The 16,536-nt window shown below is 36.9% G+C and overlaps 1 protein-coding gene across 1 annotated transcript in view; it reads right to left on the reverse strand.

The window, feature by feature from the left end:
• Positions 1 to 16,536, reverse strand: part of LOC136866542 (midasin) — a 191,148-nt gene that overhangs the window by 112,134 nt on the left and 62,478 nt on the right. The window contains exons 15-17 of the mRNA XM_068226582.1: positions 15,890 to 16,269; positions 9,262 to 9,456; positions 633 to 850 (exon numbers count right to left, since the gene is read on the reverse strand). Of these exons, the coding sequence (XP_068082683.1) occupies positions 633 to 850; positions 9,262 to 9,456; positions 15,890 to 16,269 (793 nt within the window). The remainder of the gene's footprint in view (positions 1 to 632; positions 851 to 9,261; positions 9,457 to 15,889; positions 16,270 to 16,536) is intronic.

The raw sequence follows: 16,536 nt of genomic DNA on the forward strand, positions 1-16,536 counted from the left end.
TAGCACATTTTTCTTCTTTCTCCAATCACGAATACACGACTTGTCAATATCGTATTTTCTACCGGCGGCACGATTTCCAATAATTTCGGCTTCCCAAACTACTTTCAGTTTCTCACTCGCAGTAAAAGATCGCAAACGCTTTGTGGAATTCACGTTGATACTCCAAGAAAGTGCGTGAAACTGACGCGAAGCGCGGAAGTAGCAAATACTGAGAGCGGAGAGAGCATTGTTGCCAAGCCGCGCCAGCGGTGATGCCTGATTTACACGCGTTCAGAAAGATAAATTTCCCAAAATTTTAAATAAGACCCGCACCCAATTTGGGAAGAGATATTTTCGAAAAAACAGTGCAGGTGGTATTCAAGATTATACGGTACTTTGAAAAGTGGAGAGGGTAGGTTTTAGGAACTATACGACTCAATTTAAACGTAAATATGTCACAATTAATTTTTATTTCTTACTTTTTACCTTTCTCACTTGAATACTATGTTAGTATTCTGTAGTTTTTAAATGACATATTATTTAAAATTTAAGGAAGGTAGAAAAAACAAATTTTTTTTCTGAATTAAGTAATAATGACTATACAGATTTCCCACAGTCACTTCAAATTTACAAAATGCTAGCAAGACTGTTACCTGTTTTTGAGATACTGAAAAGCAGCTTTCAGATCCATTGGTGGAAGAAGAAAATTTGCAACAGAGTTGTCTTCTGCACTCCAGAGAGCAGTCCCAGTTCTGTAGGAAAGTCCCATTTGCTGAAGAACTCTGAACAAATCAGCCAAAGCTTTCCGCTTCTGTTGCAGAAAACTTTTGGCTTGTGACTTCTGTTTTTCCTTGGAAAGATCTTTCGATACCTGTCATAAAGAAAATGCAATCCATCAGTGTATAATAATAAGATTTATCCTTGATATGATGAACTAACAGTATCAGTATAAAGCATATGAGATGATTATGATTTTAAAAGAACTATCCAATGTTTTGAGAACTTTGTGCCAGTACACTTTGAAAACCTCTGAAAAGTACAGGTATTGTGAGAAGAATTGACATGATACCATGGACATATTTAAGGTAAATAAGTTCTTCCTATGACTGTAACAGCACATGTAAACAGAAATATTTTAATAAAGGCTTACACTTTTTAATGCATTTAGGATTTATGAGAGGAGAGAAATATTTGAAGATGTAGAGTTTTCCCTGTCCTTCTGTTTGTGTGTGTGTGTGTTTCTTTTTCTCCCCCCACCAACCTGTCACTGTGTTTGTGTGTTCCTTTCAATATTCTTATCTTTCTATATATGACTATTTGCAAAAGTTCTTTGCTTTCCATAATTTAAATGTCCATAAAGTGGATCCTACATCAACAGGAAAACAGAACTCAGAAGAAGATTGTGGAAACGACAGTGAAGTGGCAAGACACTAAATGTGTATTCAAAAGATATACTATTAATGTTATTTTAAACATTTATAAATTTAGAGTTAGGTTACAATTTCCAAACCTTTTCGCAGCAATATCTGATCTAAAAACACGTTGCAGTTCAAATATTCACCATATTTTTCAGACCATCAGATGCTGCAGACCATAAAAACGAATCCTGATATTTTGATGAAAATTTAATGAAAAATATAATTTCACTGTATTTTCAAACAAAATTTAACAAAATAATTTCATTTGTATATAAACACAAATTACCAATAGGTAGTGCAATACTGTCACTCTTAAAAATCACAAGTAGGTAGGTACTCACAATTCTTACACTCATTTGTCACTCATAACACTGTTTTCCAAAATTTCACTATCAGTTTCACTGTCATTTTTTATTTTTTTTTACAATTTGTTTTACGTACACCGATACAGATAGGTCTTATGGTGACAATGGGATGGGAAACGCCTAGAAGTGTGAAGGAAGCTGCCGTGGCCTTAATTAAAGTACAGTCCCAGCAATTGCCTGGTGTGAAAATGGAAAACCACGGAAAACCATTTTTAGGGCTGCCGACAGTGGGGTTCAAACCCACGATCTCCTGCATTTTTTATTCTTCAAACAGTATATAGTCTTCAGTACCATCAATGGCACTACTTATACAGCATTTCTTAAATGACTTGATGACAATTTCCTTTTTCACTGACTCCCATGACTAGGGACCTGAAAAATTAGCATTTATTTGTTTCAAAATTAGCATCTATTTTTTCCAAAATTAGCATCAATTTACAAATTTAAAATAATCGCATGGTATTATTAATTTTAACAATTCCAAGTTTATGGAGTGCAATTATTGTCCTTGGTTCACACACAATACAAAGTCATTGTTCAAATGAAAGCATTGTCAGTACTACGGTAATGCTTTTTTTTTTTTTTCAAATTGCACCATCTGACTGTAACTACTGTGTTGTAATGAGACAACACGTGTTGTTCGTTGGGGTCCACAACTCAAGACAGTATTTTGCAAATACGCTGAACTCTGTCTGCACTGCAGTTAATGCAAGCATGACATCACATTTTTCACTTTCTTTCATCTGGGTTTGAATTTCATGTTTCAGAGAACAGTAACCAGACCATATATAATTTCGTGAGAGTTCTGTTACTCCAAACAATTTCTCAAGATCATCTAATTTATCAGTGTTATTCAAAATTATATTTTATGGATACAAAGTTTGTGAAATTGACACAAAATGCTTATGGTTGGGGTCTTTCGCTTTCAATGTGGCTAGCTTGCACTGTGAAGAATGAGCAGCTTTGACAAATGTGTCCCTGCATGCAGCCTGCTGTAGAGGAGTGAGCTTAATCAAAGCATCATTAGTTGCCACAGAAAAATTCCCCTCACAAATGAAGGTAAAACTGACATCAAGGTTATGCAGTTTGGGGTAAAGGAGATGAGAGGTAGTATACAGAGACCCTTCAAGTTCAACACAGAGGTCAACCAATCCAGCTGCATGATCTGTGACAAAATCCAGGTGGGAGTGACCACTTCTCGGTCACTCAGATCAGTCAGGTACTTAATACCACAGTTGTTGATGTCTTTCATGTCAGACTTGAAAAATGTAACATCAGTAAACACTCAAACAGAAAACAGCCTGAAACCAGCTATTCCATCGGGTTATGACCGGTGCAGGGAAAAGCTTTGCTTCCTTTGAAGCACCATATTTTGATATTAAGAATTGTAAATAATTATATTTTCGCTTTCTTATGTTCAAAAATGCAGACTTTACCATTGCAACCACATGATTTAAATCTGTCATCACTGTGACCCAACTATTGCCAACCAAGCTGATCTTATGAGCCCAGCACTGTACATGCATTAAATGATCCCCTATGACCACACTTAATGTTTCATAACACCAGGTCATGTACAGTGCACTCTCACTAACAAACACTTTAACTGCATCATATGGTACACTATAGGCCCTAACTGCAAGACAGTTCACAGAAACAACATGCAGCTCTCTTTTTGATCCGGCTGGGACTTGGAATATGATGATAAAAACACAACGGCTCATTCTATCTGTAGTTTCATCACAGAGTATGTTGATGTTCTTCCCCACTAGAGTCTCGGCATAAAAATGATTTTATTCTACATTAGGCCTGGATTCAGTACAAGATTAAAAAATTCCCATCCGTCCGTCCGTCCATCCATCCATCCATCCATCCATCCTTCCTCATTTATCTAAAGGCCAAGCCTTGTCACTGCAGCCACATCCCACGGTCTTCAGCAGTCCTTTTCATCATGGCATAGGAAGCAAAACCAAGCTGAGCGATTTTGTTCCTAAGGTATGAGAGACGTGGTCTTCTTCTCGACTTCTTCCCTAGGGCCTTTCCTTCAAAGACATTCTCGAGAAAGATGTCATATCGACGTGTCCAAGAAATTTAGCTTTCCTCTACTCTATTGAATAAATTAAGGTCCGTTTCTCATTAACGTCATTCAAGATTTGGATATTAGTCTTTTTTTCTGTCCAACTCGTCCCTGTCAGTCTTCTCCAGAACCACATTTCCGCAGCTTCTAGTATTGATTGTGCTTGTTTTACCAAAGTCCACTCACTAAGAGAGAATTTTTTTTCCTACTATGGCGTTTATACTAAATTAAGAGATGTCTTGCCACTGCATACTTGAAAATGACTCGAGGAACAGTATTCTGTATATTTCCGTTTCCTTGAACTGTCGGCGGGTTGTAATTAAATTCATAATGCTGCCCTGCGTTTTCGCAATAGTTCCGTTGTGTGCCGCTACTACTGATCTCCTCCGAGTGCCTGACTATATAGTGGAGCCACCTAGTTGGGTTGATAGAACTGAGACAGTCGCTTGTCAATGCATGGGCATGCTATAATGAGGAGTGTGGCATTTGTTTTTGGTTGTTGTCGTTCGTTAAAATAGCGTCCTCCCTTGCTGTGCTGGTGAAATCTAATATATAATTTGATTGAAAGAAGAAGAAATGGTGCTGCAGGTCGACCCTGGTTAGGCTAATCCCTGGTCGGCGTTATGCCGAACAAGGGAAAAGTTTTATTTATTTTATCGTAATGGTTTCCTGAAAAAATTGTAAGTACATCACCACTTCTTCCTAATCTCAAGGAGAAATTAAGTAATCAATTCAACTTAAAGTCCAACTGTGGAGGACTTCTTCTGGATATGGACTACTAAATTATGTTTGTTGTGCTGGATTACTTCATATGATGAAATTATATTTGAGTCGCCTAAAAGCAAAACGGATAAAGTCCACATTTTACAAAAAATGAGATATTGGTAGAAATATATCGGGAAAAGATGTGTCTATTGAAGCATGAAATAATATACTAGCAAAAGCCACAAAATCCTTAAGTATTTCCCCTTTAAAAACGCAGGTTGGATGCAAAACGGATAAAGTCCACTGTCGTCCGGCAGAAAAAAGGTGGCCATCACACTTCTCAGAAGTTCACCAACAAGAAAAAAGCATTTGTTGCGTATATTAGTTCACTAAAGTGCCTTGAATCCCACAACTGTCGTAGTAACACTCGTAGAAGTTACCTTAGTTCTGATCTAAATATCCAAAAGCTGGCGGCTAATGATTACAACGCCCAAGCTGATGACAGTGTGAAAGTGAAGAACTCCTACTTTCGTTACATTTTAATCGTAAGTTTAACCTAGGATTTGGATCACCCAAGCTCGACGTGTGCTCCACTTGTCTTGAATTTTCAGAGAGAATTAATCCGGAAACTGATCCTATTAAGTTGTCTTCACTGGAAACTATCAAGACATTTCACAAGAAAAGGGCACAAGCCATTTTTTCGTTACTTAGAGAAGTGAACCAGGTGTAGTTACACTGTCTTTCGATTGTCAGAAGAATTTGTCACATCCAAAATTCCTGATCAGGAAACTTACTATTGGCGCCAACTCTACCTCTTCAATTTCTCTATTGTTGTTGGAAATTCCAAGAGCACAACAACACCAGATAACAGTTTCAGCTACATATGGGCTGAGGGGACCTACCCGAAAGGTTTGAATGGGGTGGCATCTTGGGTTTACCACTGCTTGCAGAACTTGGACTTAACGAACATTAAAAAGATAAAGCTTTTCGCCGACCGATGTGGGGGACAAAATAAAAATAGAACGATGATAGCTATGATCCAAAGGAGGTTCCTGCAAACGCCAAGGTACAGTGAATTTTTCCAGGAAGAGGTCATTCCTTCAATCCCCCTCATCGGTTATTCGGTCTCTGTGAAAAAGAATTCAAGAAGAGAGAAGTAATCGAAGATCCATTCGTCAACCAGGGATTGACATGGATATATTTAACTGGAACCAAGAGGCAACAGAGCACAAGAAACCTATGAAAATGAAATGGCGTATGGCTTTTAGTGCCGGGAGTGTCCGAGGACAAGTTCAGAACTGGAACCTACAGATCCCTGATGAAAACTAAGAAGAATGTGTCGGCTATACACCCTTCACCTGTTCGCAAGAACACCACTTCAGTCAATAAGAATGAAGTGTCAGATGTGAAAAAGCTCCTTGAATTGCACTTTGACTCTGATTGGAAGTTGAGCCCATCACTGAAATTCTACGTTGATTTCTTTGACTGTTGGGAGAGTCATCAGTCAGATGTCAACGAAAATGTCGATAATGAACTTTGCAGTGCAACAGAGGAAGCTCCTGAACTGTGTATTTAAATGTCTACCCAGGGCACTTTTAAACCATACTGAAAGAAACATGAATATTATATCTTCTCATATTCTGTGCTTTTAATAAATAGTAGCAAAACGAGTAAAATCCTTACTGTTAACATGCAAAATGAATAAAGTCCACTTCTTAGAAGCAAAATCAATAAAGTCCACTTTTAAAACAGCAATAACAGTCTAAATAATAATACTATGAGTATTATTACTAGTTCTAATAATCAGTTAATTTTTTTGTGATTTTATGTATATATTTCATAAGGAACGGCCTTAGTGGAAGGTGGCAGTGGTTTTTTGCCATTTTCTCAAAATGTGCTGGAGTGGACTTTATCCATTTTGCTTTTAGGCGACTCATTTGGAAAATTACGGTACTGTGTTTCGGCAACCATAATCTAATAGATTTGTTCTAAGTCATTTGGGATTTGTTTTGATGTAATGAAAATTTTGAAGAAAAAGTTTGGTTGAGTGACTATTTCTAAAATTGTTAAAATTATGTGGTTGTAAAGAATTTACATATTTTACTGGGGCATAAGAATCTTGTAACTCGTTGACTGTAATGTCACGAAGGTTCATTCTGTTATTAAGTGAAGAGGGTTTTTAACCAGTATTTTCTTAATTATGGTTTAATTTATCAAACTCCGAGCTCGGGGGGGTAATTAATGAGCCGTAAAATCGTTTCTTTTGACTAGCTCAGTCCTTGAGCAGGCATGTTGCTTTTTTGGGTGTTACGTGATGTGTTCCTAAGGCCACTCTTAGTAAAACATATTTGTGGGTGTGAACTATTTTCATTTTGACATTTGACGTTCGATCATTTATTATTGTTTTTCAACATATGAAGTGAGACCTTTGTGAACAAAAAAAGATTCGTGTGGGTTATAGTTGCGGGCTGTGAATGCCAAATATGTCGGGTGGAGACGTTCTCTGCATAACTGATATTTAAACATTATTATTTCTGGAGAGTTTGCCGTTTGGGATTTGCTTGAATTTTCTTCTGATTTTATTTTTCTGAGACTTGTTCTCGTGGAACTTAATCTTGCTGACCGTTGGGTTGGGAAGGCTTTATTTCGTCCGGAGATAGCCAAAAGAGACTGTTTTCAGCTCCCGAAGTTTAAAACCAAGGGTGATCTAAGATTACAGAATTGTAAAAAGAAAAAAAGAAAAAAAAATCTCGTTTTGATAATTGATGAATAGGTTGTAACTCAAGAAATTAGGATTTAATTTCATTTGTTTGTGGATGTGTAAAAAGGGAATAATTTATTACTTCTATCGTATTGATCTTAAAGATTAAGTGAATTCGTAGTAGTTTTTTTTTTTTTCTTTTGGACCTTTAGTTTGTGTGGAAACCTAACTAATTAATTAATTTCGGTTTATTAAAGCCATCCTTTTTGCATATACAGTGTTCTTATTTAAGTCAGTATATTTGAATTATTTTCTTCTAATGATTCATCCGACCTCTTGGGTCTTGTACGCTCACATGTTTTTGCGACCTCTTGGACTGTGAAGGTAAGTTTGGTTTTAATATTCTAAATTCTGTTTGTTCTTGGTCGTGCAACAATTATCGCTTGAAAGCCAGGAAATAATGTGATACTATTGGCTTTGTCGCTTTCTGAGGTGTCTCACCCACTTCCTTCATCTCTGACTCTGAAAGTGGTCATTTTTCAGCATGCACACTAAAAGAGTTTATTTTTCCCAGGTTCAATAAGTGATTTTCATGTTTTTGTCATTCGCGTATCATTTTCTCAATTGGTGGAGATCCGAATTGTCTTTCTGCTGCCTTATTACCATGTAATTTTGAGTATTTCACTACTTTTAATTTAAATGCTATGTTATAAGAAAACCTCTTCTGTAAAACCGACATTGTATACGGTAAATTGTCACTACCAGAACTTTCCACTACTAGAACTTGTGGGCCGTTGACCTAGGTGTTAGGCCCCTTTAAACAACAAACATCAATATCAACAAACTGGAAATTGCTAATGATTACAAAGTGAAAGATTTGCTTTCTACCCTTCTTTGAAGGTTATCTATAACAGTAGTCAAGGTTGCAGCTCTTTGTGTTTGCCTAGTACGATAATGAGGTGGGCAAGGAAGGGGTTGCAAGCCATCTTGTTAGGAATTCCCTGGCAATTCGCATTCCTGCCAGACGAATGTAGGTATACCATAGCTGCTGTTTCTTCACTGCAGCAATAAAAGGGGCCAACTAATGAGAGTATTGTAAGGAATATTTTGAGCATTGGTGTAACAAATCACCTATACACACTGTCTAAATATGATAACCTTCAAATCATAAGACGCAGCCTTATTTTGGGCAATATTTTTGTAACAAAAAGCATGTCTTATGGTCTGAAAAATACGGTAATTAAAACAGACCTAGTGACTTTCTTTTGTCAAAGAATTTAATAGTTGATGTAAAAATTTCCAAAATATTTGATGACATGCTGAACTCACAAAGAGAGATATTTTTTTTCCTATTGGCTTTGTGGTGCATCAACTTGGTCTTGAAGTGATAATGAGGTAGAACTGGGAAGGAAGGAACCATGGCTTTAATTAAGTGACATAGGAATTCTGGAATATTCTATCAATTTCTAATGTCACCTCTCCTGAACTCTTTCCCATCTTCAAATTGGTGATTCAATTTGTGAACTACACCAAAATGCATGTAAACTGTCTACAAGGTAACTTTCACTGAGGAGCAAAGTAAGTTTTGAACAATGCATCCAACTCATCTTACCCAACAAATATAGACCAGCAAAATGGATTCACAGAGAGTTGTTAACAGTTCTCAAATGCAGAAGTGAGATAGAAAATAAAGATTTAAGAGTATAATATCAAGCAAATGCATTCTTTAAAGGAAACAGAGAAAGAGAAGGGTTTCCAAAGGATGATTTCAGCTCTAATCTTTACAATCAAGATGGCAGTGAGAAGGGGAAAGAAAGAAAAGAAAAAAAAAACTAAGTATGGTGAAAATGAAATATGCATAAGTAATAAAGCACTGTTTTTTGTTTGCAAATATTTCATTGATGATATTGTATGCATGTGGTCTTTTTAAGAATTTTCTGATATTTGTATGGCACAAATGACACAGATTCTGAAGCTACCAATGAATCAACTTGAATGCATTAAAAACATAGTTACCTCTAAATTCTTCAACTGATTGGAGGTCTCAATAATCTCTGTGACAAAAGAATCAACTGTCTGCATGAGGCGAGGATATGATGAAGCCAAAATGGTTTCCTTGGATAACTTGCATGCTCTAGAGAACAGCGAGCCAGCTCGAGGTAGAAGAACCATATCCTTGCATTCCTTATCTGCATCGCTAGTAATAAATCTCTGAAAGAAAATAAACCAGGCAAAAATATATAATTCATTCACTGTTTGAGCAAAACAAAAACTGGAAGTCTATATAAAATACACTTCATTTAAATAATTTTCAGAATACGATTAATTAAAGAAAAAATAGAGAAACCAGTTAAAAAATCAATTTTGTTCCTGTATTTTGTCAATTTCAAGACAATTCCAGTACACTTCTGAGCTAAATTTAGTTTCTACTGTTCACCAGACAGAGACATAAAACAATATGTTTTATAACTACAAATCATTACTAATTTGTTTGCTTGAGATGGCAAAGTTAATGAAAAGATGACTAGTGATATATATGTTTAACCTTATACACTTATAACATCACCAGGTTACTACTCTTGACATAAGTGTGTATGAAGTCAAGATATATGTCCTTTACACCAAGGATGTAACTGATTTATATTTGATAAAGCAGTAAAGAGTTCAACAGTTAAGGAGGCCTCAATGTAATGATGGCTTTCAATTAACTTGACTGATTGAAAACAAGTACTACTCTCTATGACACAACTGACCGACTCAAGTCATCTTGATATACTCAGAGAGATGGGCATGGACAACAAGACTTGTTCTGTCAACAAACAAACTCTGACCAACACCTATTCACAAATGAAATTCAATGGGGGAATCTCTAGATCCTTTGAGATTAAAACTGGAGTTCGTCAAGGCAATGGTTATCACCCATTCTTTTCAACTGTGTTCTTCAAAAAGTCATCTGTGAATGGAGAAACAGATCACCCTATAACGGTATTAGGCTGGGGCTGGATCCAAAGCAGTGAACATCAACTGCCTTGATTCCAATATGTAATGGCGGATTGCATCAACATTGCCTGCCTCTAGGTTGAAACATTACAAGAAATAGCTGAAGCTGTAAGTCTCCAGATTTCCTTGGGGAAAACACTGAATCAATGATGTCTGACCATTATAACATCACTGCATTTCTTGATACCAAATATGGGAAAATTAAACGTTGCATTCACGGACCTTCGAGAGATCAATTCCTTTAATGTATAAGAGAAATAAGGTTTGAAATATCAGCCTAAGTGTATGGAAATGACTTTTTCACTTCTGCAAACCCACTTATCAGCCCAGGTCAATCTCATGGCAGGCCAAATACTGCCACTACAGCACAGCAGTATGTCTTGAAGCCTTATATGCTTCTGAATGCTTGGCCCTCACTCATCACGATGAGATAGAAGTTATTAATTTTTACGTACCACTAACTTCTTTTATGGTTTTCACAGGATGAGATAGAGCACTGAATAGAAGAGTGCCAAAATATTGTAAGCTCATAAAAATATCTGAGGAAAGAAAAGATAAGATAAACACAGCCCTTAGATAAATATATCTTAACATAGTACCATCCTAGTCTTCAGTTGGCTTTTCTTTCCTCATTGTTGTGGGAGTGTTATAATCACTGGTTTTTAAGTGTTCCTTTGTGCTGTGAATACTGATATTTTAGTATAATATGGCATCAATCCCTGCAACAGGCAGTGTGTGAACAATCCAAACAATTTCTGTTTAGGAAAGTTTTGCAATACGCAAAAACAGTAGCTGGACAACACCCTTGTCATGGTGAGGGATGAAAAGAGGGGTGAAAACCAGTCTAGAAGCAGCAAGGCATGACCTTCACACCAGTTGTTACCAAGCAGTGGGACTGAAAGCAAGTTAAATGTCAGTGTGGTCTAAAGGTGAATATCGCGCAATTATCCACTGCAATTTTGCTCATGGATTAACTGTTGACCAGTGCCTGGAGGAAATGACTCCTGTGCTGGGGAAAGACTGTCCACATCGGACAACAATTTTCCACTGGTAAAAAGAGTTCCAGAGGGGAAATTTTGGGGTTGAAGACAATCCTCATTCTGGGCGACTGTCTGAATAAGGAAAACATTGAAGCTGTGAGGAAAATGTTTCAGCAAGAGAGGCGGTTGACATATTGGCAGGTAGAAGAAACCCTCCACATCCCTGCACTAGCTATTCATTCAATTCTACACGACCATCTCCATGTCAGAAAGGTTTGTTCCCTTTGGGTGTCCCATTCACTTTCAGAGGAACAAAGGGCATATCGAGTGAAATGGTGCCGAAAAATGCTAAAACAGTTCGAAAATGGGACTTCGTGTAACGTCAATAGCATCGTTACAGGTGACGAAACTTCGCTTTATTATTACGATGTCCCAACAAAATCCCAGAACAAGGTGTAGCTGTTTGAAGATGAGGGTACTCCTGTGACTGTGTGAAAGTCAAGGTCAGTGAAGAAAAGGATGATTGCAGTATTCTTCACTAAACGGACCATCCTTACTCGGGTTGTGCTAGAAACACAAAGGACAGTTACTGCGAAGTGGTACAGTGAGACTTGTCTGCCTCAGGTCATCCAGGTTCTCAAGCAGCTCCGTCCAAGGTCACGGCTCCACACTTAGCTCTTGCATCACAACAATGCTCCAGCACATCGTGCTAATGTAACAATGGATTTTCTTGCCAGATCAGGGTTGACTGTGCTTGATCACCCTCTATACAGTCCTGATCTTGCCCCATGTGATTTCGCATTCTTCCAAGAAGTGAAGATAAAGCTGAAAGGGCGGCATTTTGCATCTAACGAGGAGCTTCTGGCAGCATGGGATCAAGAGTGTGAAAATGTAATCCAAGAAAAGTGGCTGAGTTGGTTCAGTGACTGGTTTCGACATATGGAGAAGTGTATTGAGTGTGGTGGAAATTATTTTGAAAAAGTCTAAAGCGTTCACTCACGTGCCACAACTTTCCTAGTGCCCTTTGTATGTGGTTAATACTTGTTAGGGAGGCTGAAACATAATATTACACCTTGTACCCTGCATATTTCAAAGTTAAGCCTGGAGGTCAAGACAAGAAGTGGGCACCGCATGGATGTAAAAGATGTTTCGAAGGACGAAGACAGTGGTTTAGTGGAAAACAGAAATCCATGCAGTTTGAAATTCCCATGAGTTGGTATGAACCAAAGAATCATAAGGTTGATTGCTATGTCTGTCTTTACAATGTATCTGGGTACAACGAAGTTAATAAATCAAATATCAAATATCCCGAAGGCTTAGAATCAGCTATTAGGCCTGTGTCATACAGTCGAGATATTCCTATTCTAGTGCCACCAAAGCAGCTAGAGGATGTGAAGCAATTGAGTTCATCTGAGTCTACAGAACATTTTGAAGTGGATGAAGATTTCTCCTCACTCATTTCAGAAGACAAACCACAGCTTTTTACTCAGGCAGAGCTGAACGATTTTGTGTGGGACTTCGAACTTACCAAGGAAAAGAGTGAGTTTGTGGGATCGAGATTGAAAGAAAAGAAAATGCTGGCACCAGGAGTGGTCTTTAGTTGGTACAAGAACTGAGAGGAAGAATTCTGTAAATTTTCAAAATGGAAAACCAGGTAGTTTATTGCTGTGACATATCAGGTTTAATTCTTCAGTTTGGTGGTGAAAATTATCATGGTAATGACTGGTATTTATTTATTTATTTATTTATTTATTTATTTATTTATTTATTTATTTATTTATTTATTTATTTATTTATTTATTTATTTATTTATTTATTTATTTATTGTTGCATTGAAGAGAAGCCTGAAACACATAACATAAGCAAATTTCCTTCAATTCCCGTTGGGTATTCTGTTTTTCTCAAAGAAACTTAGGAAAATTTTCAGTTCATTCTAGAAAAAATTAACCACCAGGAATATTAGTGGCTGTTGTGTGGAGATCTAAAGGTAACTGCTATCTTGCTGTGAGGAAGTCAATGATGTAGCCATAGAGACAAACATAGAGTGAGAAGGAAATAGCCCTGAGCTTGCGCCGGGCAGTATGAGGCATGTTGCCTGATATCAGCCAGTTGTGCAGACCTATTCTAAATGAACACTTGCTTTCATGGCCGTATTAGACATCAAATAAGCTTTAAGAGATGCCTTCAGATATTACAAAATATTCAAAGGTACATTAAACAGGTTTGATAATAAAGTACTGTTGAGTTTTTCAAAAGTGTGGGCATTCCCAAGAATCTATACTGTGATTTGGCTGTCTTGGCCAATAAAGGCTCTGTCCAAACATACATTCAATATTTAACCCTTCAGCACTCAGCCTATATGCAGGGGTTTGCTCGAAGACACTGAAACTCATTTTAGTGATTTTCCAAAGCAAATTACAAAAATTCAACACGTAAACAGTTTAACACACATTAAAATAAAATAAATCATACTAATACAGGAAACTATGAGCATTTCAGAAATGAATATACCTAGGACGTGTTGTTATTGATAAAGCACAAAAAAATTATTAAATTTCAAAAATAAATTTAAAAAAATAAATTATGGTTTCCAAAGACAGAAAAATCAGACATTATTGCATCTTCCTTCTTTACTCTTAGACGTGAAAGAAAGAACATTTAATTATGAATAATTTGATATCAATATGATATGTGTGCTGCAATTCACTCATGAAGCATGGCACAAAGTTATTCAGTGTACATGTAAAGGTCATCGATGTCAGGTCCTCATGGTCCAATGCACGGTGAGCAGTTGCAACTGTCATATTCCCACATAAAGGGAATCACTTTTGGCAAAAGAAGGTCATCATTATTGTCCTAAATCATCTGAAAATTCAAGGATATCTGCCTCATTCAGCCTTGAATATGGCCTAGCCATTACGATAAAAAGATGACGCAAGCACGTGCAACAACGGAGTTATGAAAAGGAGTAAATTTGTAGTTTACGAAGTACATCGAACACACGATATACCAAAGAAATTAAATAAACTCTAAACAAAACTCACAGCAAGATCAACTTCTTGTATTCATAAGCCAACCAAAACAGATCCACGCAATAACCACAACATAAACATTCACGGTCAACAGATTTCATTTGTCGAAAATAAATATATTTTGTAGGGCTGGTGGATAAATCTGTTGTGTAAAACGCAAATTCAACGCTTTAAGGTACCGTCACGATCAACTGTTACGATTTAACAACCACGCAAATGACCCAAATCCGTAAATAGGACAGAGCTGATGTATCGGCGCCGTGAGCTTTTTCGCCATAACCTCTCGCGCCGATAGATCGGAAAGGGTTAAATGTTAACAATACATTGTCAGATTTAGGCAGCCTATCATTCTAGGAAGAATAAATAAATAAAATATGTCATAAAAATGACAATTCTGCATTGGAATTTCACAGGCCATATTTAGTATGGCACTTAACCAGTAATTTGCTGCTGTCATATGAATCTACATTACTACAGTCCACAGCACCCAAGGAAGGATCACTGCCTGATGTTGAAAAAAAAAAACGACCGACCGACCAACCAACCAACGAATTTGGAAATTTATTGGTAAATTATTCCAATCCCTAATGTTGTTATCCCCAACATCGATTGATAATGGCTTAAAGAAGAAACTTACTTTTAGATGAAACTCTTTCCTCTACTGCTATTTTATCACTTGTAACATCTCTTATAGTTTAAGATACTACTTCTGGTAGTCCGTATTAATGTCCAGAAACCTGATACAAGTGTCTAAATATTCCCATACGTTTGACAGTTTCAACTTCGTTTGACATTATACAATACCAAAAAATGGCCTTGGCGTGAATACGAAGCATAATAAAAAGCAGCTTGCATTATCACAAATTCTGAAATAGTGAGAATTAACTGCTCCTTGACACAACTGCATACCTGACAGCTTATCTTAAGTCTAATGTCGTCGTGAAAGTTAAATGTTCCATTAAAATAACTCTAATAATTTACGTAAGTCTTTTTTGTTTGTTTCTTTTTCTTTTTGTTTTACAAGTTGCTTTGTGGCGCACCGACACAGATAGGTCTTATAATAACCATGGGACAGGAAAGGGCTAGGAGTGGAAAGAAAGTGGCCGTGGCTTTTATTAAGGTACAGCAGCCCCAGCATTGCCTGGTATGAATGAAAATGAGAAACATGGAAAATCATCTTCCGGGCTACCAACAGTGGAGTTCAAACCCACTATCTCCTAAATACTGGACACACTTAAGTGACTGCAGCTATCAAGCTCGGTATTTATAGAGTGAAACAGAAGTAAAATAAATGACTGGAGAATAGAGCAGGAAGAAAATTACCGTAAGATCAGAAGAAGATCTTGAACTCATTGCAGATGGGAGAGAGAGATTAGTGTGCCATGAGAACCATATATATTTCATACTAGGCATATCTTCAACCAATAATTTTCTAAAAAATATTAAAATACTGCACTTATATTTCCCAAACATTTAGGGGGGGAGTCCTTATGGATGAATCACTACTGACTACATACTGCATATTAAATACATTAAATTATCAGACAACATTTCATATTAAAAAAGCAATCATTTAGACATTTATCTAATACTGCAAATATCAAAAGAAGAAATAAAATATCCTGGATTTACCTTGAGGCGACTGTTGGCCACAAAATGCAATGGATCTAACATATGGTGATACTGACGTGGCTGGTGACGCTGAGGTCGGTCCCATAATCCCTCGCTTATTTCTGTGTTGGAACTCTCCGTCTTAGGATTTGTCAGTGCTCCAATCGCTGGCTGTTTCAGCACATCTTCAAATTCTTTAACATGCTTGTGCAATGTCTTGTGGGTCTTCTCTACAGCAGCTTTGACAGCCCAATAATTGATATCATTCCATCGTGCAATTTTGACAAAATCCTTCAACTTTTTCTCTATTGGCAAGCGCAACTCTCGTATTCTGGCATTAACTCCATCAGAGAACTGTGAGTAATAGCCATGCAGATTCCACAGTATGGACATTAACTTATCTGTAAAAAAAAAAAAAATAAGTACATGAAACATTATTAAGTTCATTATGGTGCTTTTAACAGTACATATGTGAATTCTCATCTAAATTTTAAAGGTACAATAGTGTAATTTATTCACTGAAAAATGTGTCAAAGTTTTATTAAAAGCAACATTTATTCTAATAAAATACACTATAACATCCCAATGTCAATGATACTGGTCATGTTACTTCTTGTTGTTGCTTCCTGACTTAACACCTACTCATCTGCATTTAGGGCAGTTGCCGA

The sequence above is a fragment of the Anabrus simplex genome, chromosome 1 (genome assembly GCF_040414725.1).
Source record: "Anabrus simplex isolate iqAnaSimp1 chromosome 1, ASM4041472v1, whole genome shotgun sequence".
In the NCBI taxonomy this organism is placed as follows: Eukaryota; Metazoa; Arthropoda; class Insecta; order Orthoptera; family Tettigoniidae; genus Anabrus; species Anabrus simplex.